This window comes from Lutjanus erythropterus, chromosome 19 (assembly GCF_056507025.1).
Source record: "Lutjanus erythropterus isolate fLutEry1 chromosome 19, fLutEry1.hap2, whole genome shotgun sequence".
Taxonomy (NCBI): Eukaryota; Metazoa; Chordata; class Actinopteri; order Lutjaniformes; family Lutjanidae; genus Lutjanus; species Lutjanus erythropterus.
Genome location: NC_139335.1, coordinates 23715429 through 23742615, shown reverse-complemented (window position 1 = coordinate 23742615; position 27187 = coordinate 23715429). Strand labels below are relative to the sequence as shown.

The 27187-nt window shown below is 41.5% G+C and overlaps 2 protein-coding genes across 3 annotated transcripts in view; both read left to right on the top strand.

Annotated features, from left to right (window-relative positions):
- Positions 1-12362: 12362 nt before the first annotated feature.
- Positions 12363-15800, top strand: LOC146309888 (uncharacterized). The gene has a single exon (XM_084744204.1). It carries the CDS (start codon positions 12363-12365, stop codon positions 15798-15800), a length of 3438 nt encoding a protein of 1145 aa, XP_084600330.1.
- A 331-nt stretch (positions 15801-16131) lies between these two features.
- Positions 16132-27187, top strand: part of myo15aa (myosin XVAa) — a 41130-nt gene continuing 30074 nt past the window's right edge. For both annotated transcript variants that reach the window (XM_084743755.1, XM_084743754.1), the window contains exons 1-11: positions 16132-16214; positions 16832-16895; positions 17011-17120; positions 17295-17369; positions 20531-20621; positions 20976-21079; positions 21275-21338; positions 22036-22149; positions 22242-22403; positions 22583-22696; positions 26910-26968. In XM_084743755.1, coding sequence (XP_084599881.1) covers positions 16132-16214; positions 16832-16895; positions 17011-17120; positions 17295-17369; positions 20531-20621; positions 20976-21079; positions 21275-21338; positions 22036-22149; positions 22242-22403; positions 22583-22696; positions 26910-26968 — 1040 coding nt within the window. The remainder of the gene's footprint in view (positions 16215-16831; positions 16896-17010; positions 17121-17294; positions 17370-20530; positions 20622-20975; positions 21080-21274; positions 21339-22035; positions 22150-22241; positions 22404-22582; positions 22697-26909; positions 26969-27187) is intronic.

Here is a 27187-nt window from a genome sequence, read left to right as displayed (position 1 = left end):
CATGGTATACAGAGCAAATAATATCTTATAATGAGGCTACAACATGAGGTCACCAAGTTCACCGTCCACTAAACAGGTGCATAATTGTACAAACATTTAGATTTTGTCATTACAATACAACACAGATGTTGTATCAGCTTTTATTTTGGAGCACTGCAGAGGGAAGGTTTCAGCAACGATTGGTAAAGTCATTGGTTTGTTGGGTTGGATTCTCCTGTCCATGAAAAGATGATTCATAAGACAATGAGCAGGTTTAAGCTGAAAATCCTTGCTTATTCAGCCTATTTTTAAGATCAAAGTTTCACCGCTTCATAATGAATGCACACTAAGAGTAAATTCAGTATAACAAAAGACTATCATCATCACAGAGGTATGTTCCTGTATGCAGCTTACACTATATTCTACAAGCAAACAGAGATAAATAGTGTTTTGCACATGTGGACTGAGCATATGTACCTTAGTCTTTTACATAGGATAAAAGCCTGTAGACCACTACATTTGCCTTTATGTTTAGCTAATCTCTTTTAAGGCCTTCAACAAATGGTTGTTTTCTGTCCGTCTCGTGCCCTGATGTTTGGTTAGGCAATAATTAGTCCACTGAAGCAGCAGTGTACAGAGAAACACTAATCTGGCACTCACTCACTTACAACTTCCCATGCAAACACAACTTTAATTTTGTGCTTTTAAAGAAATGGAAACAAACAGTTCTTGGTCATGTTTTTGTCATTATTTATCCATTTCTTTTTGCTGAAAACAGTTGTTGTTAGCATGATTAGCCATCCACTGGAGATGCCGTAATAACTTGGATAAGAAAGTATTGTCTACATAGCTTACTCTCTGAAATGTTTTTATACTTTAAAAAATGCACAAATGAAATAATTTAACAGAAGCCTAATACTTGTTAGGTCTTAACCTAACTGGGCAAATCAACCTGCTGGTTGACTTGCACATCTGCCACCTAATGGGTCATCAGAAAAAACAAAACAAACAAGAAATTGCTAGATGCGGTGCTAGGAATTCAATTTCACCAATAAATAATTTGCAAATGTGTTCCTCGGTGTGACTGTTAAAGGGCTAATGACTTCACAGAAAGTATTTTCTTGATTAACTAAGATAATATTCTTCAAGGTTCTGTCATGCATCTTCATAATAAATACACGATCCCTTTAAGTTCTTGAGTTCTGCAATAGTCATAATTATGGTCTAAAATCATGAAGTATCAGTGCAGAGGAACATGGATGGCATGAGAATGTTGTTTGACAATTAAAAGAAAATAAGGTAAAAATTTTTGAGTCATTACTGCTACAAATATTTTACATATAGATTAAACTTCCCATTTGTAGGTGACATGTAGGCCACTGGCACATTTGTGTCAATGTGTGAGAGATGCCTTTTGTGGTGTGTGTGTGTGTGTGTGTGTGTGTGTGTTTGTGTGTGTGTGTGTGTGTGTGTGTGTGTGTGTGAAGAGTTCTGATAAGGCTCCCCAGCACCCACAAATACACACAACCTGTTGTCATTAAAGGGGTTTCATAACAAATCACTCTGACGTTGGGACGCCAGTGTGGGATGATGATAGTGTGGTGTGTGTGTGTGTGTGTGTGTGTGTGTATGTGTGTGTGTGTGTGTGTGTGTGTGTGATCCTATCATTAATGCACAATGGGCCTGCACAATTGTTTACTTATGCAGAGGGGGGCAAGGCAGCACTGCACACACAACTCATGTACGAGTGCAGCATGTTTACTATGAAACCTAATCGTTGCACTGCTGATGCATGGATTGATGTAAAGAGCAGTCTTACATATGAACGTCTTTCTTCTCGCCATTGTACATTTGTCCTGTAGATGTTCATGTAATCACTGAAGCTTGACTGAAGCAACAGAGGGTATGTTTACCACTGAATGGCCATTGTGTGTCCAGATGGGCTGTGTAACTGATGAAAATGTGTGTGTGCGTGTGTGTAGAGGGCTATAAAACGTCAGCAGAGGCTCCAGAAGCGGATCAGGAGTCAGTCAGTTTGATTTTTACTCCAGACAGTGTGTGTTCTTTTTGTGGATAATAAGAGCTCTAAATATCAACATCTATCACTCAGAAACACAGACGAGGTAAGAGGTTTTTACAGTTTGTTTAATGAATGCTGAAGGCTGTCAGCAGATCTGTGCGGGGTAGCTTTTGATCTACTGGTTGTAGCTAAGGTGGGTTTATACTTTATACTACAGTCCCAGAAACAAAGATGCTAACTAGAACCATTAGGGGCTCCCTGGCTTGTCCCCGTAGAGTACTGTTTTTCATTCCTGGTAGAACATTTCAGGGGTTTGATCTAGGATATAGCCTGACTCAATGCAGGTAACTCATGGGTAGAAACCTGACATTGGTTGCTTGTTTCGGTTGGCATCGCAGCATCAGCTTTTTGTGTTTTCAGCGGGCTTTCACAGTAGGGACCTTGACATGAATCTGAGCACACTTGGCCCCAAAGTCCAGTTCATTTGATAAGTGTGAACACTGCGTACCGTGCACAGAGTCTGTTTGGAAAGGTGAGTTGGAGCTTGGTTTGTGTGTGCTCTGCCATGTGATGTCATTTATCACTGGTGCGGTAGCTGGTCCACGATTTTTCAAAAGTGTTGTAGAAATCCAAAGACAATATTCTTATCAACCCACGAGTGATTGTCAGCTAGAGCAGCAATGAAGGCGTCTCTCAGTGCTGCCTGTCTCCTGCGTAACTTGTGATTGGTATACACTGTTTTGTGGCCAAGACATTAGCAAATGCTGCCTAGTTGACAACGTGGGCGTACTCTTCTTCTATATTGTGTTTACTGGTGGATCACAAACCAACTAGGTGCATGCCATCACCTGTTTTGTCAGAGTGTGTACATACACAAGTGTGCTCAGCCACAGAACATCATAAACTGCTGTACGGCAGGGGGCTACGGGTAATCGCACCCTGGCACGGTACAAAGCGATTGTACCTAGTGTGAAAATGCGCTCAGAGTCTCTGGGAAACATCAACAACCTGCATGCTTAAACAGCAAATTAACTCCTGGGTTGCTCATAAACAAGCTAACAACTGTTACCTTCACCTTTGTGATGATTTAGCCATTTTGATGCCAGGTTTTCCTTCCTGATGTGCAAATGTTCCACCAAAACAAATTCCCCTCTGATGCTATTTTTCAGTGGCATCATCGCTGCATCCTGGCCTTAGCTCTGTTCAAGACAATTGTGATTGGTTTAAAGAAACACAAACAAGCCAGAGCTTTTATTCCCCTGTAGCAGAATGATTATGTGTGGAGCCAGACCATTGTCCAGCGCTGAGGTCTGGCTATGTGAGACTATCCAGAACACACTCAAGGGGTTCTACCAAGAACCCTTTCACATTACGGTACAAAGAACCCTTGATGAACCTTTAACAAAAGAAACCTGTATTCCTAAGAGTGCACCAGTGGTGTTTACACAGCCCAGCTGCCTTCTGAGGAAATAGAAAAATGGGGAACTGGGAGTTAGTCTGTTGCTGTCAGATGTTAAATGCACAATATGTGAGTTCTGCCACGTAAAAAGATGTAGTTTGATGATGTTGTGAGGTAGAGAGGAATCATGGGAACTGCTGTTAAACAACCATCATTGCTAATGAAAATCTATCTGACATGACTCAGGCAGAAGTCATGTTCATTGACGAGGTAATATTAAACCTTCTATCATGTTACGTTTAGTCACATTTGCCGACTTACTTACTCACTCATTCTCTGATGTGTCTGACATTTTCCAGATGATATAACTAGTGCCTGGCAGGAAATGCACTGCTACCTTGAATATATACCTTGAATATGATATCTTTAGTCCGAACGGTACCACTTCACCTTCAGTCCAGGAAATTATTCATGACACACTTATAATGGTCTTGTGACGGACAGAGTCAAAACTAATCACATATGACAGTTTAATGTAATGTTAAAATACAAAGTCAAACAGTTTGATAATGACAATTTATCATAACAAAGATACTGACAAGTTAGGTTGTCTTGCCTAATGTTAACACAAAGACAACTTAAACATGTCAACTTATGGCATTAAAAGTGCCATAAATGACCGACTGACTAATGACAACAGTAATAAACATTCATAAAGACTCCTTCAAGCTCATGACAGGTGCCATGACATGGTTATGATAGTGTAATGACAGTCTTATGCACACCCCTTCAAATAAAGTGTTACTTATTTACTTATTTAGGTCAGTGAGCATCTTATTTTCAGGTCTGATAATGTCAGTCTATCCAGCCGTGTGTTGGTGTTTGATCCTGTGCAGCCTGTCTTCAGTGTGTTAGCAGCTGCTGGCGTCTCTCCATTGTCAAGTCGCACGGTAATCTTGCAGCGAAGGTTAAGACCTGAATGGGGCTTAAAGGCTTACAGGAAACCCGAGTCCAGCCTCCTCATCCTCCTGTCTCACCTTCTCTGTCTGAAAAAACACTGTGTCTCTTTCTCTCCCTTAATCTGTCACTTTGTGTTTCATTCTGTCTGTCATTTTCCTCCTCATATTTTAAATATGAGCCCTGGCATATTATAAACTATCATCGTGGTCACAGTTTTTAGCCAGTGGCATGGCTCTAGGCAGTGGTAAAAAGTAACTATTACATTTATTATTGTATTTAATGTTGAGGTACCTGCATTTTACTTGAGTATTTCCATTTTCTGCTACTTTATACTTCTACACTACATTTAAAAGGAAATATACGATATATGCAATATTTCACATAATTAAAGATTAAACCAGTGTTTTCTTACCTTTTTCACGTGTGACCCCCTACAAACAAAAAAAAAAACAGTGTGTAGTTGTGGCTTCTTGTCACGTTTCAGATGATATGAGCTGTCAGCAGTTCCCCTCTAAGTTTGAGACCTTTTTCAAAGACATTTCAAAACAAAGCTGTAGAGTCCAAAATATAATTTGTGTATCAGAACTTTTTTCTTGCATTCTTCCTCTCCTATTAATCATTTCACAATACTTACGTTTATCTTGTGACATTCTGAAGGCGTCTGACCTCTCGGTTAGGAACCATAGCTGACTGTTCGTGTAGTAAAAACTCCACCTTGAGCAGCAACTGTAAAATGCTGCTTAGACATTAATGCATCAGTGTCATGTTATGTAATTATTTCACAGAAGGGAACTTTTATTGCAGAACCAGTACTTTTAATTTTGATACTTTGTGCTGATGATACTTTTGTACGTTTACTTAATGTGCAGGACTTTTAATCAAGTTGTAATCAAGTATTTTTGCATCACTAAGGCTCTATTATCCCAAACATTAGATACGGATACGGACACAGACAGAGCCTTCTCTCCATGCTCGCTCATGCTTCTTATTTCTAGCTGATAACTGTGGATTTGGTAAGTGTAGCTGGCTAATGTAAGCTAGTGCTAATTCCTTGAGTCAGCTGAGAAGTCTTCTCCTGCTGACATTTGAATGTTTCCATCTAACATGCTTTATAACAAGAACCCTGTGACAGTGCACATATAAAGTTACCTAACAGCTGCAGATATGATATAACATTAGTGCTAAAAGACTGATGCTAAAGTTAGCTTGCATGCCAGCAAACACTGGTATGCAGCAGCAGGTATATGTATATGTTAGACAACAGAAATACACTCATTAACATGGGAAAAGAAAGCGAAGGGACTCATTTAGTGCAGCTGATGGTTACCCATCCAGACCAACCAGGCCACTAACACCCGAGGAAGACAGCCAGGATAAGAGCTAGCTAGCATTAGATAGATAGCCAGACACGTGCACATTTGCAGCTTATGTAAGTGCAGATAAAGACAAAGTTTTATCCATTATTCACACGTGTGCTCTAGTGTTTCACTTTTTTGAGAGACTACAAAAAAAGACCACCTTCCAGACTCATGAAACGCAGAGTATAATTCTTCTCCGAGACCCTGCACACCACTACAACATGTAGAGAACTGCAAAGCTTGCCTTCCAGCGTTGTATTACGTGAAGTGCAAATATGCATTTGCAGTGTGAGTGTTTATGCGGCATGTGTTCAATCCCGCACTTAATGTGTGTGTGTTTGTTTGTCTGTAAATGTGTAGCTGTCAATCTCTAGATAGTCTCTCCAGGTGATTCAGAGATCTTGCATTCAGCGATTGCATGCAATCTCCATTATGAAACCTGTGTGTGTGTGTGTGTGTGTGTGTGTGTGTGTGTGTACACAGTCACTGAATGAGCCTACTGGCGTTGCTCTGCTCAGGTGATCTCCTTTATTAGTCGCATGTCGCTGAGTGCGTCTGTTGAAAGCGTGTTGTCAGTGATTGGCACATAGTTGAAGTGGCACCTCCCTTCATCTCTCACTCTCTCACTCGCTCTCCAGTGTCCCTCTATATCACTCTCTCTGTCATCCCTCCATCTCTCTCCATCTTCTGTTTCTCCATCTCTCTCATTTTGGCTTTTCTAGTTTGGTTGTTCTCCCTTGTTGCTTTTTTTCTTTCACACGCTACAATCAATTCCTCTGACTTTCTGTTCTCCTTCATTTTTTGGTGTTTCTCTCCTAAAAAGAAAAGAAAAATCAGCCTGAAAGAATTCTTTTTTTTTTTAATCAAGCTTTGTGCATTATTGTAAATACTGATAGAAAAACATACTGAAAAGCAGGGCATTTCATGGATTCATGAAAACTAGAAAAGGACAGTTAGAACTGATTGGCTTTGCAATTGTTCGTTTGTGATGTTAGGACAAATAAGATGCTTCATAAATGTTATTAAATGACAGGATTTAGTAATTTTTTTAAGTCAACATGTTTTATAACACTGTGTATACATTTATCATGCATAATAATAACTTTTTTTTTTTTACAAAAATCCAAAGGTTTCACTGCTGGGACTTAAAAATACCCACAGGTGCAGAGATACCCTCTTCTCAATCTCAATTTCAGCATTTATGTAATCCGCAGTTCATTCATCAGCAGTTCATTGATGCACCTCTGTCTCCTTTTCCCTATCTTTGCCCAGCTCCCTCTCCTCTTTCTCCGCCTCCTCCATCTATGTCATCCGCACTCTATTCATTACCAGTTCACTCAGTCAACGGACCACATCAGCCAGACAGCAGATACATATCACACATATCAAATAGATCTCTTTGTGTTTCTCTTTACCTGTTAGCTGACCAACATCCTTCACTGTGTGTATCTGACAAGCAGGAAGGAACTTTTGAACTTTCCTCTGTGGCCGCGCTCTTTTTTTATCCCCTTATCTCCGCCTGCAGTCAGATGATACCAACATCTGCTGTTGTTGTTATTGGTGTGCAGCCTGCAGACAGTTTAGAGTTTTGTCATGGTCACTGCCCCCGGGGATACGTGATACAGATTTCTGCTCTGATCTTATCTTAGGTCAAGACTATTAGTCCTTCCAACTCCAGTTAGCGGAAAGAAAACTTGGAAGTGGACCTGTTAACTGTAATTGGCACATGTGATCAAGATGTTTCCACTTTTTTGGTAACTTAAAATAAATAATTTATATTTCTGCTTAGAATAATTTCTATTTCAAAAAACATTTTTGCGTTTATTTTGCAGAATTAATATTTGTCGTTCTTTGTTTTGCTATTTGCTCTCTATCCTCCGTCTACTTGGTGGTGTCTGGCTGTTAACCCCTGACACTAGCCCATATGTATAATATATTGGTTGGGGAGCAGGCCAGGGTGGGGTTGACCCTTTGTGATATATTTAGAGCAGCCTGCGATGAATGTTTAATCCATGCTGCGTAGGCAGAACACAGGGCAGCCATTAAACATTCATATCTGCCACTGAGATGACCTGCTGGAATATCAGCCCATCATCAATGAATTAACATTAGACCATCATCAATGAGTTAACATCAGCCGTTTATGTAATGCTATTACACCTCACACCCCTATGCCTATATTATACCCTCAGCTGACAAGGGAAACATGAATGTGTGTGTGTGAGTTTAATAAGGATATATATTTGGCTCATTTAAGTTTAATTCCAATGGATCTCATAGTTATAAGATGACAGCTATTAAGGATGATATTTAGAAAGATGCCTTGTATGCCTTGATGCACTGTAAAAATGAAAAAGCTGAGAAAATGTGACATTTCAAGGCAACTCAAATAGATTTTTGAGTTTCAAGCCCAACTCAAATTCTTTTACAGTTTGGCCACTATGGGATCATGAAACAGACAGATGCTGTGTTTTGAGGTTATTGGCAGTATTGTTAAGATGACTAGCGCTTTTCTCTTTTGGGCTTGAAGTCAGGCTTTGATATATGAATTCTGGAGGGATGGTTTCTGATTTAAGTGGAAAGTTGCTGTAAAATAATGACTTCAGTGAAATGGAGTGCAACACTGACTAGAATAATAGGTACAGCTACTAATTATTCATTTTAAATCCTTTAATTTAATTATTCTTTTAGAATAATCCGTTTAAGTTGACTATGTGAAGTCCTGAGTTGTGGCTTTGCAACTCAAACATGAATATATGGTCTGTTGGTGTGGGCATTTACTGCTGAATATTTGTATGGACATTTTGGCATGTATAACTCTCGGCTGTGGTCCATGATGCTACTGCTGGTGTGTGTGTCGTGTGTGCATGTGTGTTTTGGCTCTGCATGGCTTCGCCTCTCAGACACAGTTTAGCAACAGCTCAGCCAGCCTACATTATTCATACAGGAGCGAGCCGGCAGATAGGGTTACCCTGAGGCAATATGGCTGGTATATTAAGGTGCCCTTTGCAAATATAACTATGGATACACTTTCTATGATGGATGTATACACAGAGACAGACAATACATATGCTCATACGTGCATGCATGTGTGGCAAGGATATGATGCAGGCTCAAGCTGAGGCGCACAGGAGATAGATGGAGTCGCAGTAACTAGAGAGAGATGCAGAAGGTTGCAGGAGGTCACAAAGGCAAGCTGACGTGGATGTGGGAGGATACAACCACAAATGCAACACACATACATATTCACTCTCAGACAAAGAGGAGGACAACCCCGAAGGCCGAGACTCACACAGACGCACGCACATCGGCTCTCCTTGTTGGGGGGACATCCTGCCAAAGTTGGTGCGGCGGCCAAGATGAGGATTCACTGCCGGACTCACAGGACGCACTAACAAAGGGAGACACACAAAGGACTACACAGACGCTGTCACTGGTATAGCAGGGTCTTTTATTCATCGTGTGACCCTGGGAAGGTACTTACAAACCCATAAAAAGGAACAAGACCAGAAATTTACAAGAGTTTTCGCTATGGTGGATGGACTTGAAAAACTCAGTGAGCCACAAGTGGGTAAAACTGAGACTGTAAACAGTAAGATGATTTCTTGTCATTTACAAGCTTTTGCTTTTTTTTTTAATTGAACACTCCTAGACTTCATCTCTTTTTACACACAAAGAGGCAACAGCTCCTTTGCTGACGCTTGAAGACGTACTGTAATGCGAGCGAGCACTGATGGCTGAGATTCCGACTCCATTACTAGATCGTGTTTGGAAAGACTGTGGTTTCTGTTTGTCTCAGTGTGCATTATAGAACAACTGACTTGGGACAGAGTGTGCGTGCCAGTGTGTGTTTCTGGGGTGTCACAGGGACGGATCAGATGGAGGAAAAAGGAGAGAAGACGTGAAAGCAACTGGGAATGAGAAGATGTTGCAACCATTTGGACCCTTCTTCTCAAGAGTACATATCAACATTGACATTGATACTGACCTGCATTAGCACATTTTGGGAACTTGTTCTTCCTCATCTTCTTTAGAATGATTTGAGTTATGGGACATCATGCCACCTAAAAAAGGTGACGCAAAATCAGCTGCCAAGAAAGGCAAGGCAGAGGAACCAAAGAAGGGAGGAAAGGATGATAAAAAAGGAGGGAAAGATGACAAGAAAGGAGGAAAGAAAGCGGAGGAGCCTCCAGCTAAGGGGAAAGGGAAGGATGATGGGAAGAAGGGAAAGGGGAAGAAACCTGTCAGTGAATCAGAGGAGGGGTCAGAAGAGGAAGAAGAGGAGATGATGAGTGAGGAAGAAGAGGATGATGACAGCGAAGAGGAGGTAGTTACGAAGAAGGTGGATAAAGGGAAAGGGAAAGCTGCTCTGAAAGGTGCATCTAAGGCAATGGCTGTGAAGGGTTTTAAGCCTCCTAAAAAATCACCTGCATCGGATGATGATGATGATGACGAGGAAGAGGAAACAAAGAGTAAGCCACAGATGAAGAAAGGGATGGGTGCAGTAAACCTGAAAAAGATGAGCGATGTCCACATTAAAGGAGCCTCCAAAGCCATGATGGGTTTTGCTGCAGAGGGACAGAGGAAGAGTGCTGCTGCAGCAAAAGCACAAAAGACAGCAGATTACAAGTCTCACCTTAAAGGAACCTCCAAAGCCATCACGGGCCTAGCGGGGAAGTCCTCTCCTTTTGGCATGCCTGTGAAACCTCAGCAGCCAGAGAAAGCAAAACCAAAGAGAAACCTTAAAAGCACCTCCCGTCTCTTCCTACGACTCTCCAAGAAAAAGAAGCCCGCTGGTGGTAAACCACTTCTTGGCACCAGCAAGCTTTTTGCTGGGTTTGGGGGTAAATCATCTTCTCCTGACAAAAAGCCAGGCCTGTCTGGCTTCAGCTTGTTCAATAAAAAAGATGATGCAGCAAAAGAAACCACGCCTAAAAAGTCAATAAATCTATCCAGTTTAGGTGGCAAGGGGAAAATGGCAACAGAGGCAAAGGGACTTGGAGGGAAGTTCAAAGGTATGTTTGGGAAAAAGAAAGAAGGCTCTGCATTTAAGAGTAAAGGCTGGATGTTAGGAAGGATTGCTGCAGCAACTAACTGGTTGACAGGGAGGTTTTTGACCTCTAAGGGCCATGGTCGGATGGGAATACGAGCAGGGGGACGGGGACGAAAGCGTCTGTCATTTGCTGACAGAGATGCGAGAGGGAGACACACACATTATTACAATGAGGCATATGAGTATGATGATGATGAGTATGGGTATGAGGAAGATTACCATGACAGGTATAGACCTAGAGGCTTCCTGAGACAACCCATGGCCTATGACCCATATGACCCTTATGGAGAGGAGATGGATTACTATGACGATGATGAGTGGGAAGACTACGGTTACTATGATGATGAGGGAAATTTTTATTATGATGATGAGTTTTACTATGATGATGACGTGGATTACTATGGTTACCCTTATGGCTATTACGATGATGAGTATGAAGAGTACTATGGCGATGAAGGGATGGATTATTACTATGGTGAAGATGGAATGCTGTATGCAATGGAGCCAGAGCCACATGGTTACTATGGTAATGCCATGGATGGTTTCTATGGTGCGTATGACCCTGAGTTGTATGGAGATCACTTTGGCCACAATATGGGTTATAACTATGGAATGTCAGACCCTTACAGTGTGATGAGTGGTGGTTATGAAGTTGTTTCAGACATGTATACAGACCCAATGCTGGGATATACAGACCCTGCTGCTATTTATAACCCCTATCAGCAACCATTCTATATGGATGCAGGGCTGGATCCAGCTGACACAGCACAGCTATATGTACAGGAGCAGCTGTCTTACCCTCTTGCTGAGCCATTTTTGACAGAGCAGTTTAGGGTCCCCAGGCCCCAGGTTAGGCTATTTGGAAAAGATAGAATAGAGGTGGAAACCCTGCCGCCTCCTCCTCATCATCCCTCCTCCCCAATGTTTCCCCCTCCCTCCCCAGCTCTTGCCCTCAACAATCTGGAAATGCTGTCAGATTCACAGTATGAGCTGCCCCTTCCAACCCACCTCCCTGCACAGCATCAGTACCCCACTGCCCTAAACCAACAGCAAATCCCTGTTTTTCCTGGCCAAGTCCCGTCACCAACAGCTATGATGATTCAACAGGAGCACTTCTCTCTCCCTCAGCCTACCCACCCTCCATTGGCTCTTTCTCCCAGTCATTTCTCACCATCTCCTCTGCCACTTCATATGGCAGCACAAGACCCACAAATGATCCAGATGGGGCAAATGTCACCAATGGTGTCACCAATGGTGTCACCAATGCAGCCATCAATGCCTCCATTGATGCATTCACCGCTGCATTCACCTGTGGCCTCACCTAGGCCAGTTCGACGTATGAGTCCCCTCCCATCTCCACAGCTGTCACTGAGGCCAGGTTCAGTTAGAACAGTAGCACCTCCTTCACCCCGCCTCTCACCATATCATATGGACTTCCAAACAGGCATCCAGCCAGACCCCTACCTCTCCCCTCGCTTACATAGGAGGGGGACAGCTCATCGGGCCTCAATGGCAGGCCAAAGGCCTACTCCCACATTTGACAGGCGGGGACCACCCAGCCAACCTGCTTCACTACCGCACCACAGGAGAGGGATGTCAGTGAGAACACAGCCATCCCTGACAAGAGGAAGGCGGGGTATTGGCTTGCGCAGGGGTCCATCAACTGTGCGACCCCAATCCCCATTTTCTAGCCCCCTAGCTTCACCCCGAGGATCAGTGAGGAAGAGAGCAAGCCCACCACCTTCCCCAAGACTATCGTTCAGACAGCAACCCCCTCCAGATGCGGTGCCTCTGCCATCAACCAGACCACATTTGTTCAACGGTAGAAAACAAACATCCAAGATGAGGCGTTCCCCCTCTCCTCCCCTATCATCCCCACATAGACGGAGTCCCCCTCTACCTGAGAGAGCTCAGTCTCCTCCTCACGCCTTCCGCCCTACCTCCCCCCATCGTCCTCCCTCCCCTTCCCCATCACGTATCAGCAGTCGCCCACTCCCCACCCGGTCCTCAACTCGCAGGCTGAGAGGTGGTGCTGCAAGTAGAAGTCATGTGCCCATGGGGGCCGTGAAACCCTCACCAGCTAACCCATACTTACAGAGACGCAGTAGACATGGACCTCCTGTAACTCAGCATGTAGCCCCATTCAGGTCCTCTATCCATAGTGGCCCAGGCCCTCCCTCAGGACAGATAGGGGGCGTAGCTGGAACACCCATGTTAGCCAGGACAGGCTCACGGCCAACAGGATTGAGGGAGTCAAAACGAGTTGGTACTCCTCAAGGAGGCTTCCACAGACCTGTAGGAAGAGGCCAGCCTCTAGTCCGTATGCCCAGAAACCAGCCCTCTCTTCAATCGAGGCAGTCTTTTAGAGGACCTCCCCCAGGGCCTCCTCTTTCCCCACAACCTTCACTAAAACATAGTGGCCCTCTTTCTCCCCAACCATCAGTCCGTAGGCTGCAGAGTAGACCTCCATCTCCACTACCACTACAGCGTCCATCTCCTCTGCCCTCCCGTTCAGCCTCTCCCATGCACCATATGTCTCACCCACCGTCCCCCTTTCCACATAGGGCTATGAGTCCCCAGAGTCTTGGGCCAACATCTTTTCAACCTCATCCAGGTCTTCCTCTTGGTACTCTTCCACAATCTAATAGTTTCACCCAGTATGACTACACAATGATGGAGCCAGGCCCATCCCCAATGCTTACAAATGCTTTATCAAACCCTCAGATTATAGGTGCTCCCTTTCCTCCTTCTCCTCTTCCTTCCTCCATCCCCCACTCCCACACTGCTTACTCTACTCCTTTACAGAGACCCCTCTCCCCACAGACACAGTATGAAATCCCCCCTCAAAACCTACCCCAACCTGCACCCTTGTCACCTTATCTGGATCACACGCTCCAGAACCCTTATTTGCAGAATGCCAGCATCACCACACCTTTACAGAGAAGCCCTTCCCCGATACCTGGTGGACAGGGGGAGATATCAGCTGATGTGCAAGTGAGCCAGGAAGTTAGCCCATATGCCACTCTTGGTTTATCGAATGCTTTGAGACAGAACTCCCATCTTCGCAATGCCTCCTACTCATCTCCTTTACAACGCAATGCCAATCTATATACAAATGTCCTCTCACCCCCTCAGGTAGTAGCCCCTCCTGCCCCCTCTGTACCTTCCTCCCCACACTTGTCTTCTGCTATGCTTACTTCCCAGCTACGTAATGCTTCCTTTGCCTCACCCCTTCAGAGACACCTCTCCCCCATGTCTTCTGTCTCCGCCCCTCCTCCCACTGCACCTCAACAAGAGACTGTCAGGGGCACCTCCTCATTTCTCTCTGGTGGACTGCGAACTGCCCAAATCCAGGGATCCATGTTCAAACTTCCAGGTGGCACACTGACAATGTCCCGGGGCCCTGTTGAGCCTCCAGTTACTGCTGATGGTGGAGGTGGTGTCAGTGGTGGTGGAAGGCTGTCACCCTCTATGCTTTCTAATGCCCTGCAGAACCCAAGCCTACGTCAGGCCACATATCGACTACCTGATGGCTCATTGGTCACCAGAACTGAACCTGCTGAACCTCCTTCAGAATCATCACCCCTCTCGTCCTCTATGCTGTCCTCTGCCTTGCTCAATCCCAATTTGCGAAAGGCCACATATCGACTACCTGATGGCACATTGGTCACCAGAACTGAACCTGCTGAACCTCCTTCAGATTCATCACCCCTCTCGTCCTCTATGCTGTCCTCTGCCTTGCTCAATCCTAATTTGCGAAAGGCCACATATCGACTACCTGATGGCACATTGGTCACCAGAACTGAACCTGCTGAACCTCCTTCAGATTCATCACCCCTCTCATCCTCTATGCTGTCCTCTGCCTTGCTCAATCCCAATTTGCGAAAGGCCACATATCGTTTGCCTGATGGCACTCTTGTAACTAGGACAGAGCCCACACCTGCACCTTCCCCTTCCTCACCAATGCTTTCCTCTGCACTGCTGAATTCCAGTGTACGTAAAGCCACATACAGGCTGCCAGATGGAACTTTGGTTACAAGAAATGAGCCAGTACCTGAGCCTGTCACCCCTTCTATGCTCTCTTCTGCACTTCTAAATCCTAATGTTCGTAAGGCCTCTTATCGATTACCAGATGGTTCATTTCTAACACATCCAGGAGATGAGACACAGAATGCTGAGAGTGCAATCTCATCACCAGGGCTATCAAGTGCCCTGATGAATGCTAATTTGCGCAAGGCAAAGTTTCAGCTCCCAGAGGGATCATCATTGTTTTCACGGAACCAACCTCAAGCTTCCACCTCTCCTCTCCTTTCTGGTGCCATGCTTAACACCAACCTTCGTGGTGCCTCTTACAGACTCCCAAATGCATCACTATTTAGGCAGCCTGGTTCTGCTGATACCTCTGAGTCACGCTCCATTGACCTTTCCAATGCTCTCAGCAACCAGAATCTCCGATCTGCCACCTACCGTTTGCCAGATGGAACTTTGATGACCCGCTCTCAGCCTTCCACTGCACCCAAAACACTTGACCTCTCTAATGCACTGTCAAAGAACCCAAACCTTCGTGGGGCAAAGTACCGCCTCCCTGATGGTAATATCATGACACGGCTTGGTGCCCCTAGCACCCCCGAACCCCGCTCACTTAACCTCTCTGGTGCTCTGCAGAACCCTAACCTCCGGGGGGCCTCTTTCCGCCTACCCTCATATGCTGTAGTGTCACCCCAGGTCCAGGGATCGGGCCTTGAACAGCACTGGGCACAGGGCCCTGGAGTTGAGGGTTTGGGACTGCAGCAAGATGTAGATGTATGGGGTGCAGAGAGGGTATTGCCTCATGGGACAGTGCAGAATCTCAATAAGTGGTCCATGTATAGAGATGGTGAGCTGCTGGACCCCCACAGCCTGATGGGACAGGGACACATAGGATCTGAACAAGGGGAGTGGAATCTCAGCAGGGATGGGGAGCCACAGGGGCAGTGGTATGACAAGGTAAACGTTTTGAATATACACACTACAAGTAGGAACAACAGCTAATGTTGGGCACTATACTATATGAAGTCTTCGTGTTTATAGTGTCATCTTGCAGCTGCAATGATATGAAAACCTGGAATGGAATTTTCTGTAAAGAGAAGTAATCAGAGGAATGGTAGCTTCCTGATAACATATGATTAGAATAGGTAATGGCACAATAAACAAATAAACTAAAATGTGTGAAGCACATTTCTTGGGTGAGAGAAGAACCTCTGGATATATGAGAGTAATTTCTATGTAAGTGGGTGCATGTATCAGTGCACGATCCCACCGTGCGCAGGACTATGTACATATAGCATGTCCTCATTTCTGAGTATGTATGTGCCTGTTTTAGATGTATTCAATAAGAAGCCTGCCCACCGTGTCTCACCGGGAGCAACGAGAGGAAGATGGAGTGGAAGATATGACACAGCTAGAGTGAGTAAAAGATCACGCACACCTGAGTTTGCTCTGTCAGAGAGAAAACTACACTAACGAGTACAACAGTAAAATGTACAAAACAAAAAGGTATTCCATTTGTTTTATCATGATTACACGTAATAAACTGCAGTCATATTTGCCTTTGTCAGAGTATAGAGAGTGAGAAAATGATACAGTGTGATGAGTTCTTGGTCTTACGGATCAAGATCTGGGTTTGAATGTCCCAAGACATGATGGGTTACAAGATTCTGGATGGGTTATCAAAGCTGAAAAGTTTATAGTTACAATAATGATTGATCAGAATATTGGAGTGGCTGTGGCTCAGGAGGCAGAGCGCACTGCCTACCAATCAGAAGGTTGGTAGTTTAATGCCCAACTCTTCAAGTTTGCATGTTAAAGTGTCCTTGGGCAAGATCCAGTGTCCTGACTGCTCTGAATAGGGGAATGTGACATGTAATGGCAAAGCATTTTGAGTGGTCAATACACTAGAAAAAACATATAAAATGCTGTCTCCATTTACCATAGTGCAAACATGCAAACGTAGTCTAGATATGGAGCGGTCTGAGAAGGTGTCTGTTACTCTTAAATACCACTGTCCTGTTGCTTCTGTTTAGGGAGATGCAGGAGGGGGCCGTTCTGCTGAACCTGAGGAAAAGATCTGAGCGGGAGCTAATTTATGCAAGTATCCAAACAGCACATACATCCAACCAACAGCCACCTATAAAATATCTCTAATTTGAATCTTTTGACTTTAAATACCTATATCTTCTCCTCATTCATTGTTTTCTTTTAGACATACATTGGTAGTATTCTGGTGTCTGTAAACCCCTATAAGATGTACAACATCTATGGGACGGACATGGTGCTGCTGTACAAGGGTCGTGCTCTAGGAGAGAACCCTCCGTAAGTCATGTTCAGAATCAACAGAACCATCTATTTTGAATTCCATTTGTACAGTAAATTGTTAGATAGATAAAGATAGATAAATGAAGAGGGATATTTTGGTCTTTGAGTGACTTTGAGTTACTAGCTTTCATCTCTTTAGATATCTAATAGCAGATTCTCTTTCTCCTTCAGGCATTTGTTTGCCATTGCAAATGCTGCTTATTCCAAAATGATGGATGCCAAACACAACCAGGTCATAATAATCAGGTAAGACTGACTCCAGAATCCTCTCACTTTCCATTTACCTGTATATCAGACATGTAAGTCCACAACTACATAGAAATCTCTTTCATTATTTCCCCATTCATCACTCACTGAGAAAAAGGTCGATCAATATTGGTTTTTCAATGGCTGATGCCAATATTAAGAGAGAATGGTGGCTGATGGCCAAAACGTCATGTAAAATTCCATTATTCCATGCATATTACAATCTAATATACATGCTTATCTTAGCCAGTAATGTGCTGTTTCAGATTTAACTTTTAGATACAATTTACAATTTATAGATTTCAGAACATGTATTTACTGGATACAGTATGTCACAAGCAATGTCAGTCAACTGCATTATTCTATACATTTCAACATAATATATATTAAACACTATGCAGTAATGGTTTTAGCTTAGATTTGCTGTCTGGGAGAAATGCGTTAATATTTAAAACAGACAACAGTGACTAAGGAATTGTAGACAAATGTGTTAAGAAAGGTGCATGAGTCATAGAGAGGCGAAGTCCCTTCCCTTCCAGTGGACCACTATGGGATCTTACTTACAAAAATATGAACAGTAGTCAATGGCAAGAGACAAATAATCTTCTGATCCCAGTAGAATTGTGCCTGGAATTTCACATATGATGTTTGTCAATTTAAAATAGAATTTTACAAGTCAAGAAAGTCAGTTTGTCATTAAACTGTTGAAGTATGAGACTACGAAGATTGGTGATTAGAAAGACTACACACCTAGAAGTTGCATAAGTGACTTTCTCACCTCAAAAAGCTAAGTGCTGAAGCTACAATGCTTGTTTTTTTGTATTGGGATGTGTCAGCAGACATTTATGTTCATCAGCTTTGTGAATGCAGGCAGCAACTGATGTTGATCATCTCAAAATGTCGGATTATCTGCCAGAGGCTTTATCGATCACTAGAAAATTTCATGCCAGTTATGATTAATTACACTGGATTTAGATAGATACAGAGTTTTTTTGTTTTTGTTACACGTACAGATCTTGCATAGTGCAGCAAGATATGTTTTGTTGCAAGTCATTAGTAACCTTCCAAGATTTTGTAATGGTTTAACCTTGGTGTCCACAGTGTCCATGAAGCTTCTTGGACAGTCAGGTTTCCGTCTCCAGATGGATTAGTGTTTGTAAATTCATGAGTGTCTGTCTGTGGTTTTGTGGCCAGCAAACTTAAGACAGAGCCATCCTTCACTCTCAGCTCTGTCTATCTGTCACAGGCACCTCACTCCATGTTAAAACTGATCTCCACATGCATAAACTCAGTGAGCTCATTTTAATGCAACTCAGATGCAAAAGCGTAGACACATATAGAGTACATCCACACACTCGCACTAGAGTGTGTGCCTTTAGAAACAGACAGAAAATCAGAGAAACGCCTCCACATGCACACACTCGCACACACCTGCAACACTCTAGCCGTATTTGGAAGGAGACACCTGTAAGGAAAGCCCAGCCAGGTCTGGGCCAGCAGCAGATTATCTTTCAGAGGTTTGTGTGTCCAAGTGCACATGTGCGAACCCTGTGTTTGTGTGTGAGTCACTGAGTGCGTGTTAAGGGGTAACTGAGGTCTGGTGTACAGTGACCACTAATGGCCCGGTTTTTAGCTAACCAGCCAGTGAGTTGAAACTTTATGCTGGAATGTAGTCAAGATGGCGGCGTCCCTAAATACACACACACTCACACACACATACACCTTTGCCCCCCCTTTGGCCAAGCGCACATAATGGTGGTATTTAGCGCTAAGCTGTTGGCAGTGGTGACAAACACCGCGTGTGTGTGTGCGTAAGAGCGTTTCAGGTGCTTTAACGCAAAAGTGGAATCGAGGCCTTGGCTCATGGAAGATCCTGGTCTCACATCACTTAGTCAATTAAGTCGAACACTCCACAAGCACCAGTGGGGAGGTGAGAAGGATCAAATAATGGACGCTCTAAGTGATTAATAAAAGCTGGGTGTAGTGGTGCTCAAAGTGCGGATAATGTTCGCTCTTTGTGGTTGGCATCAAAATGACTGGATTTTCTTCTACTTTACCTTTTAGCAAATGGATTATTACAGTTGAACTTGCAAATTGAGAAGGTTCACCCTGTCTGCCATTAAAGAATACTAAATACTAGCACTAGTTTTGTTGTGAAGGATTCCAAAATGTGTGAGCAGACAGCAGAGGAGTTTTAAGAGTTTCAAAAGTTTTTTTTTCTACTTTAAATTAATCTGAATGAGGCAACAACACAACCTCCTGAATCAGGTCTTAATAAACCTTTAAGGGATCATGCAATGCGATCTTAAGTGTGTGCTTGATTAACAGATCTGCAGCTTGTCCGCAGCTAATCTCACATACTACTGGACCCATCAGTCTAATTTTTTTTGCACATCCATGACTGTCTACTGAAGGACTTCTGTGACTCTCTATTTTTTTGAAAAAACTTTTTTTTTTTTTATGGCTCCATGTCAGTGAAAGCTGTGGCCAGAGGCATTATATTTTTGGGTCATCCCATTCTTGTGAATACAATTTCTCAAGAACAAAATTGTCCACCTGGACTCAAGGATGAACTGATTAGATTTTGGTGGTCAAAGGTCACTGTGACTTCATAAAGCATGTTTTGGGATATAATTCAAAAACTGATATGCTAATTAACACAAGAGAGAGTGCACAGGAGAAAAGCCACCATCTAATGCAAAAACCATGTAACTTCTGCATAAATGTATGTAGGAATGTACAGAAAACACGTGGCCTCACTGTCATTACTAGACACTGTCATTTTTTTTCCATATAACATATTTTTCAATGATTTTGGACTGATTAAAGTGAAGAAATAATCTATTTTATTTTTAGCAGCTCCTCTAAGTGCTGAAGATATTCAGTCATGTGAATATACTGAGCCAGAAAACCATATATTTGTATCCTTCATAATTTTAATATTTGGACCACAACTGAATAGTGCATCCAAGCACTTGAACAGAAACTATTAAAATTGTTTTGAGAAGAGATTGTTTAAAAAGGTCGTATTCTAAATAGCCACTCATTCATTATTATTATTTGAAGAATTCTTATTATTAGTAGTATTATAGTGTATTTAGTACTGAATCATATTGATGGATGTTATTTCTGTCCAGTGAGTGTGTGTTACTGTGTTTCAGTGGGGAGAGCGGATCTGGGAAAACAGAGGCCACCAAACTAGTCCTTCGCTACCTTGCAGCAATGAATCACAAATGCAATCTTGCACAACAGGTATCCTGAGACATACACACACGGACACACAGATGCACTTGTTCCTGTCTTGAAGGATATCTAACACCTTCATGCTTCTTTTTCCCCCCTATGTCTCTGGCGGTTCTTGGGTGCAGATTGAGGTAGTGGGGTTCCCTGCATGACTTGTGCTTTACATTTTACACCTCATCTTCACATATGGCCATAAGAATAGCAGGTTGCTGTGTTTTGCTGTGTTGTGTGACAATATTCAATAGAGTACAAAGTCTGTCTAGCATTGCTTGAACTATCTGGGCATTAAAATGGTTTTTACTTTGACAAAAAATGGATAGAATCACCTTGTGCTCTGCATATTTGTCTATATTTCTCTGTTAGATACTTGAGGCAGCTCCTCTGCTGGAATCTTTTGGAAATGCCAAAACTGTACGGAACGATAATTCCAGTCGCTTTGGGAAATACATAGAGGTCTTTCTGGAGGAGTGAGTATGAAATCAATACACACAAGTTGTAGTCTGTCTGTTCCTGGCTACTTCATCTCATCTTACATCACTTTGTAAAAACTTTTTTGGTTTTATTATAATACAATTTGTAACTGTATTTTGGTCAAGTGTATTAAATGTAATTTTTAATCTTGTTTTTGTGTTTCTTCTCTTTCTTTCTCTCTCTCTGTCCAGTGGTGTGATCAGTGGTGCCATAACCTCCCAGTATCTACTGGAAAAGTCCCGTATCGTCTTCCAGGTGACACATGCTCACTCATGCACACACACACACAAACACACAGATAGATATGAACTGAAATTAAATAGAGTTTAATCAGTTGAGATGCTTGCTTACCTGACTTAAAATAATAAATGATATTGGGACATAGTACTGTAAAAGTTAGAAAAAGAAATGTGCATTGTTTGCCAGCTAGCCATGAAGGTAATTTAAAAATATTACACTCAAAGGTGTGCTTCTCTTCAGTGATGCTTACAGGCCTCGGCACAAGTGCTGTTGTGCTTATAATAATGAAAAAGCTCACCCTTGAGTGCAATATTGTGATTATACAAAAGGTTACCAAGAAAAAAAGGATATAATCACACTGTATTCATATTATGTGGCAATTTGCTCTCACACAAACAAACAAAAAAAGCAGCTATGTTAGTTAAACCTCCTCATGTCTAAGTTTAAAATTAATACTGTTTTTTTGGCACAATATAATAAGATTTTATCTGGGATCAAAGTAAAAGCTAAACTGAGGTCTAAAGAGAGATTAAATTCAATCTTACTTACTTTTATGTAAGCTAGTTTTAAGGTTTGGTGTGGCATAATTTAAAATCAAACAACGATTTAATCAGGTTTAAAAATTAATCCTTGTTTGTGCAATACAGGTGCAGCCGTAATATGTTATACTTTTCTGTCCGTGAAAGTGTTGAAAGTGTGTTTCCCCCCTCAGGCCAAAGATGAGAGGAACTATCACATCTTCTACGAGATGCTGGCAGGTCTTCCCTCGCAGCAGAGGCAGGCTTTCTATCTACAGGAGGCTGAGACCTACTATTACCTCAACCAGGTAAAAAAGACACAGTGCAGCATAATCATCAGTCTTTTTAGGACTTTGCAGGATTATCATGTGGACATACACATTTGTCTGTCTCCATTCAGGGAGGGAATTGTGGGATAACAGGAAAGAATGATGCAGAGGATTTCCTGCGTCTGCTTGCTGCCATGGAGATCCTCCACTTCACCCCTGAAGACCAGTCAGCCATCTTTAGAGTTCTTTCTTCTATACTGCACCTGGGCAATGTCTACTTTCAGAGATATGAGGTATTGTTTCCAAACTACTGAGCTTTTTTATTAAGTTTACTTAGTTTTAGACAATTCAAATACTCATACATAAGTCATATACACTGTATTATATTGTTAATATACTGGTAATTAGAACAGGATGATTAGATGCACAACAGATAATGTGTTTTTTCCTTTCTCTACCTGTTGCACGGCAGGCTGATGGCCAGGAGGTGGCGTCAGTGGTGAGCGCTCAGGAGATCAGAGTGGTGGCAGAGCTACTGCAGATCTCTCCAGAGGGACTACAGAAAGCCATCACCTATAAAGTCACAGTCAGTATCAAACGGAGCAATCATTGCTCCATTCAGTGTGACAGGAATGTTAAAAAGAATTTCTTGCTTCCACTTCATATGGAAATTATTATCTGTTTCTTTCAGTCTCATTAAATGTCCTTTCCATTTTATTCCCTACATTACACCAAGGCTATTGTAGTTTACTAAAACTAAACAAAAACACAAACTAAACAAAATCACTAGGTGTGAAAAAAATGTTAGCTAACTGAAAAAAAAAAAAAAAAAAAAAAAAAAAAAAACAGACTTTAGAAAAAATAGTCACATTTGTCAATACAACAAGCATGAGGAGGCATTGGTTCATATGATTATTAAAACTTGAATGTCTACAATACTGTGAGTCGATTGTGTTTGTGCTGTAATACCTAATCTGACCTTCTTAAACCTTGCTTCTGACAAATGCCACCTATATTATAATGATCATTAAAAAAAAAGAAAAGATACTGAAACTAATAAAAAAAAAAATCAAAAACTTTTAAATAATAAAAACTAAACTGAAACAAATAAACCCACTTTGGAAACTAAGTGAAACTAAATTGATAACTAATATGAAAAACTTTAAGTAATTGATTAACCAATGAAAAATACATGACTATAATAACTCTGCAGGAGGGCCTCACAACCTTCTGAAGTGTACAAATAAATGTGTGTTAAGCCATCTGTTAAAGCCTGTTAATCAGTGCTGGCCTCCTGTCACTGCACCTTTGGTTCTGAGTTATTTTAGTTTCGCATTTTTCAATTAGTTGCATTTATTTATTTATTTTTTTTTACAATAATATGGGCTACATTTGTTCTGGACAAAATTTAAAAACTTCAGACTGGGTATTACAACACAAACACAACTCTTTGTGAAGGCAACAGACTTGACATCCCCATCTCCATAAATATATATGCCGATGACTCCTCATGCCTGCTGTGTTGACAAAATTGACTAAATCGACAGACTAAAACTAAAAACATTTCTTGTATATTTTTATCTCATTTTAGTTTGTTTTGTAAGTGCACAATGTCATTTAAGTTACTTCTTGTTTTTTAAATGGTAGTATTATTTTTCTTTATTTCTTTATTTTAATGATTTTTTATTCAATCCAAGTTTGAGCTTTTAGATTAGAGTTTTAGTTAACTATAATAACCTTCGTCGGATTCCTGACATGCCTGTTTGCAGATCTACTCCTCATTGATTTTACTGGATTTTTTTTATTTTAACAGGAGCAGTTTGGGTCGTACTTTATTTTACATTATACTAAGAAGATGTAACAAACCATACTTTGTATTAAATTAGACAAAACTAGAAATAATATGTTCTTTAGGGTAACAGCAGACACATTACAGCAGAACTACACTGTATGCTAAAGTTTACAAAATATAAAAATAAAAACAAAAATATTGCACTTTAGTTTACAGTACAGTGATTTAATACAAAGTATAACTTGTTACATTTATGTTTTAGTGTACTATAAAATAAAGTGTGACTGCAGTTTTGTTCAAACTACTTAACTCTTACTACTAAACTACTAAATCTTATTATCCTCACAAAAGTTGCATTTTGTTCCTTAGTGCCTTTAACTACACAGAATACACCTCTTGCTGATTTTCACTTAGTTTTGTAAATTCAAAATGTCCTAAAATAATGAGCCTTGGCTGTTGAGTCATGTGCTCTGACACCTTTCTCATTCATTCATTCATTCATTCATTCATTCATTCATTCATTATGGTTTGAAAGACACATCAAAATCTGACCTCATGAAGAGCAGCCTGATTTAGTTTCTGTGTGGTAACAGAATCACTTCATACGACAGTTCAAACAAAATGTAACTACAGATGTGACTTTGATATGTCAGCGTTGATTATTTGGATGTATCACGTTACACTCACTCTATACACACATGTCTACAACACACTAACAAGCATGCTGGCACACAGACATTCATCCTGTACACATATAGTACTCAGACTCACACGCTTGCTATTGAGCTGTGTTATTTTGTAGTTTAATGCTTCAGGCAGTGAAAGCATCTTGGGACTCCTCTTGTTTGCAATCTGTCATATTGGATAGAACATATTTTTATAAATAGCCACACTCAACAGTGCGCTACAGCCTGAGGGATGAGACCTTTCAGCTTCAGTTTTCAACTCTATCAGCTTCTAGAAAACATCATAGCCCTTTCAAATGAGAGTCCTGCTTTCTTTGTCCAAAATGATAACTTTTTATTTCATGCTTAAGTAAAAGAAAAAATCTTTTGTAGATACTGTTTCTGGCTTGCACTAGATTTTGTCTCATCTCATATCCAAAAATCTTTAGGAGACAAAAAAAAAGAGAATGAATTGCTCAGTTGCACTCCTTTGCTTCAGGCAGAGTTTGCTGGTGGTATCCAGTGAGCTGTCAGTGTTGGACTTCCACAGGACTCACAAAAAAGAGCATCACTTTGTAGACATCAGCCTCAAACCCAACAGCAACCTCCCTTTTATCTCTTCTGCAGCCCATGACTTTATACTCACCAGTAGAGTAACTATGAAACAAATTCAGAGCTTTAATTTACCATTTAGACTTAAGCAAAAAGATACTGAATCCATACCTCTACCGTGGGCTAACAACAAAAACACAAAAAGTCAAGAAAAGAAGAAAGAAACACGCACAACAAACCAAAGGTGTATTCTGGCTCTCCAGTGACTGTATTTCCCCTGCTGGCCCAATCACAAATTAGCTCGCAAAGTGGAAATCCTCTGGAAAAAAATCCTTCTCCTCTTGCCAAATCATTAAAAAAAATCCATCACTCATATTCCAGCATCTGACTGATCATAAAACATCCCATTTTACTGTCCGGTTTAAAAGAAGAGCAAATTCTAGGTGATGCTTCTGAGAAGGAGGAATACATTAAGAGTACATCCTATCACGGTGCACCTTATGTCCTCCACACGTACACAAAGAGCCTTTTGTATAGTTGAATTTCTAATTACAAAGGTGGTTCCTATGGTACCTATGTAACACTAGATGAGTCAGTCGTATCCACTAATTTCCTTTGGCTGGATGAGGTGTATATGTGCTTGTGTGTGTGTGCATATGTGTGTGTGTGTGTGCTGTGCATATGTGTATGATGAGCTAATGTGTTTAAGCAAGAGAAGTTCTCAAGTCTCAAAGCGTTCTTTATCTGATCAGACAACAAGTTCCAGACACATGTCAATGAATAAGAGAGTAGTAGAAATATTAAGTGGGTAGAAAGAAAGGATGAAAGCACAGAAGCCCTGCCGTCACCCCAAACACCACTCCAGACAAATGCTATATGTCATCATGAAGAGGCTCACCAAGTTCCTGCAAACCTGTACTGAAGTCAACTAAACACAGTTTGCTCATCCACTGCAGGGTCTTAATTTACTAGGCTACTTAAAGAAAATTAACCAGCTTACGTTTAAAAATGTTAGAAGATAGAGTCATGGTAAAATGTTGTGAGCACAGCTGTGCACAGCTGGATGGACACAGTCACCTGAAACTGACTCCATTCTAATGTGAATCATAAGTGGCATCTGCCACTATTTAATATATATGTTAATCTATATTTTTATATATATTGACTGGGGGGACAGCTTCCTGCTTTTCCTGCAGCACACTGGTTGCTACTCATTTCAGTGCAACACCCTCTCTTTTTATAGCTCAACATAACTAGTGTAATTTATTCAATCATAAATAGTTCAGGTGAATAACGAATTTAATTATATTCACAACACTGTATATTAGAAATTATGGTGAACATAGATTATTGAGTCCTGTTTTTGAACCAAGATGGTTATTACCGGTGTCAGAGATGGATTGAACCAGGTACAGGTGACAGCTCTGTGCAGCCCAAAATATTAATCAGGGTAAAACTTCAGACCGCCCTGTGTGAGCTCATTGGGTCACTTGAAAAGAGCAGAGCCATCATTTATGTTATTAGTAACACCTGTGTTTTTCCTGCTGCAACAAATCAAAATGTCTGCTGCTGATCAAGCTCAGTCTGCACACATATGGTCTCAATAATAATCAGGCAACATAAGTGAAAACACCTCTATGGACAGACTATGGGTGTATTAGATATTTAAAAAGATTTATATATATGTTAAATCAGCCCTAGATCATGAAGCAGGCGCCACGATGCTGAAATTGTTCAGCCTTTGCTTCTTATAAAATGTATAGCCTGAATAACCTCTGTCTTCTCTACAGGAGACAATGAGGGACAAGATCTACACGCCATTGACTGTGGAAAGTGCTGTTGATGCCAGGTGAGAGCAGGTTTGAGAAGTAATGGATTACATGTAATGGAATAAAGATACGAAAAAGTTAACTGTGTTCTGTTACAGTAAAATACCGTATAACCCTAATCTGATTTAGAATATAACTGAATATCATCTGACTGGACAAAGTCTATTGGTTGCCGTCTCATAATGTATGAGTTATTAATTCTTTCTCCCATCACCTTAAAGATAATAGTCAGTTATTTA

Bases quoted from the DNA above. Each gene is read 5' to 3' on its own strand.
- LOC146309888 (XM_084744204.1), top strand. From the start codon at position 12,363: ATGTCAGTGAGAACACAGCCATCCCTGACAAGAGGAAGGCGGGGTATT.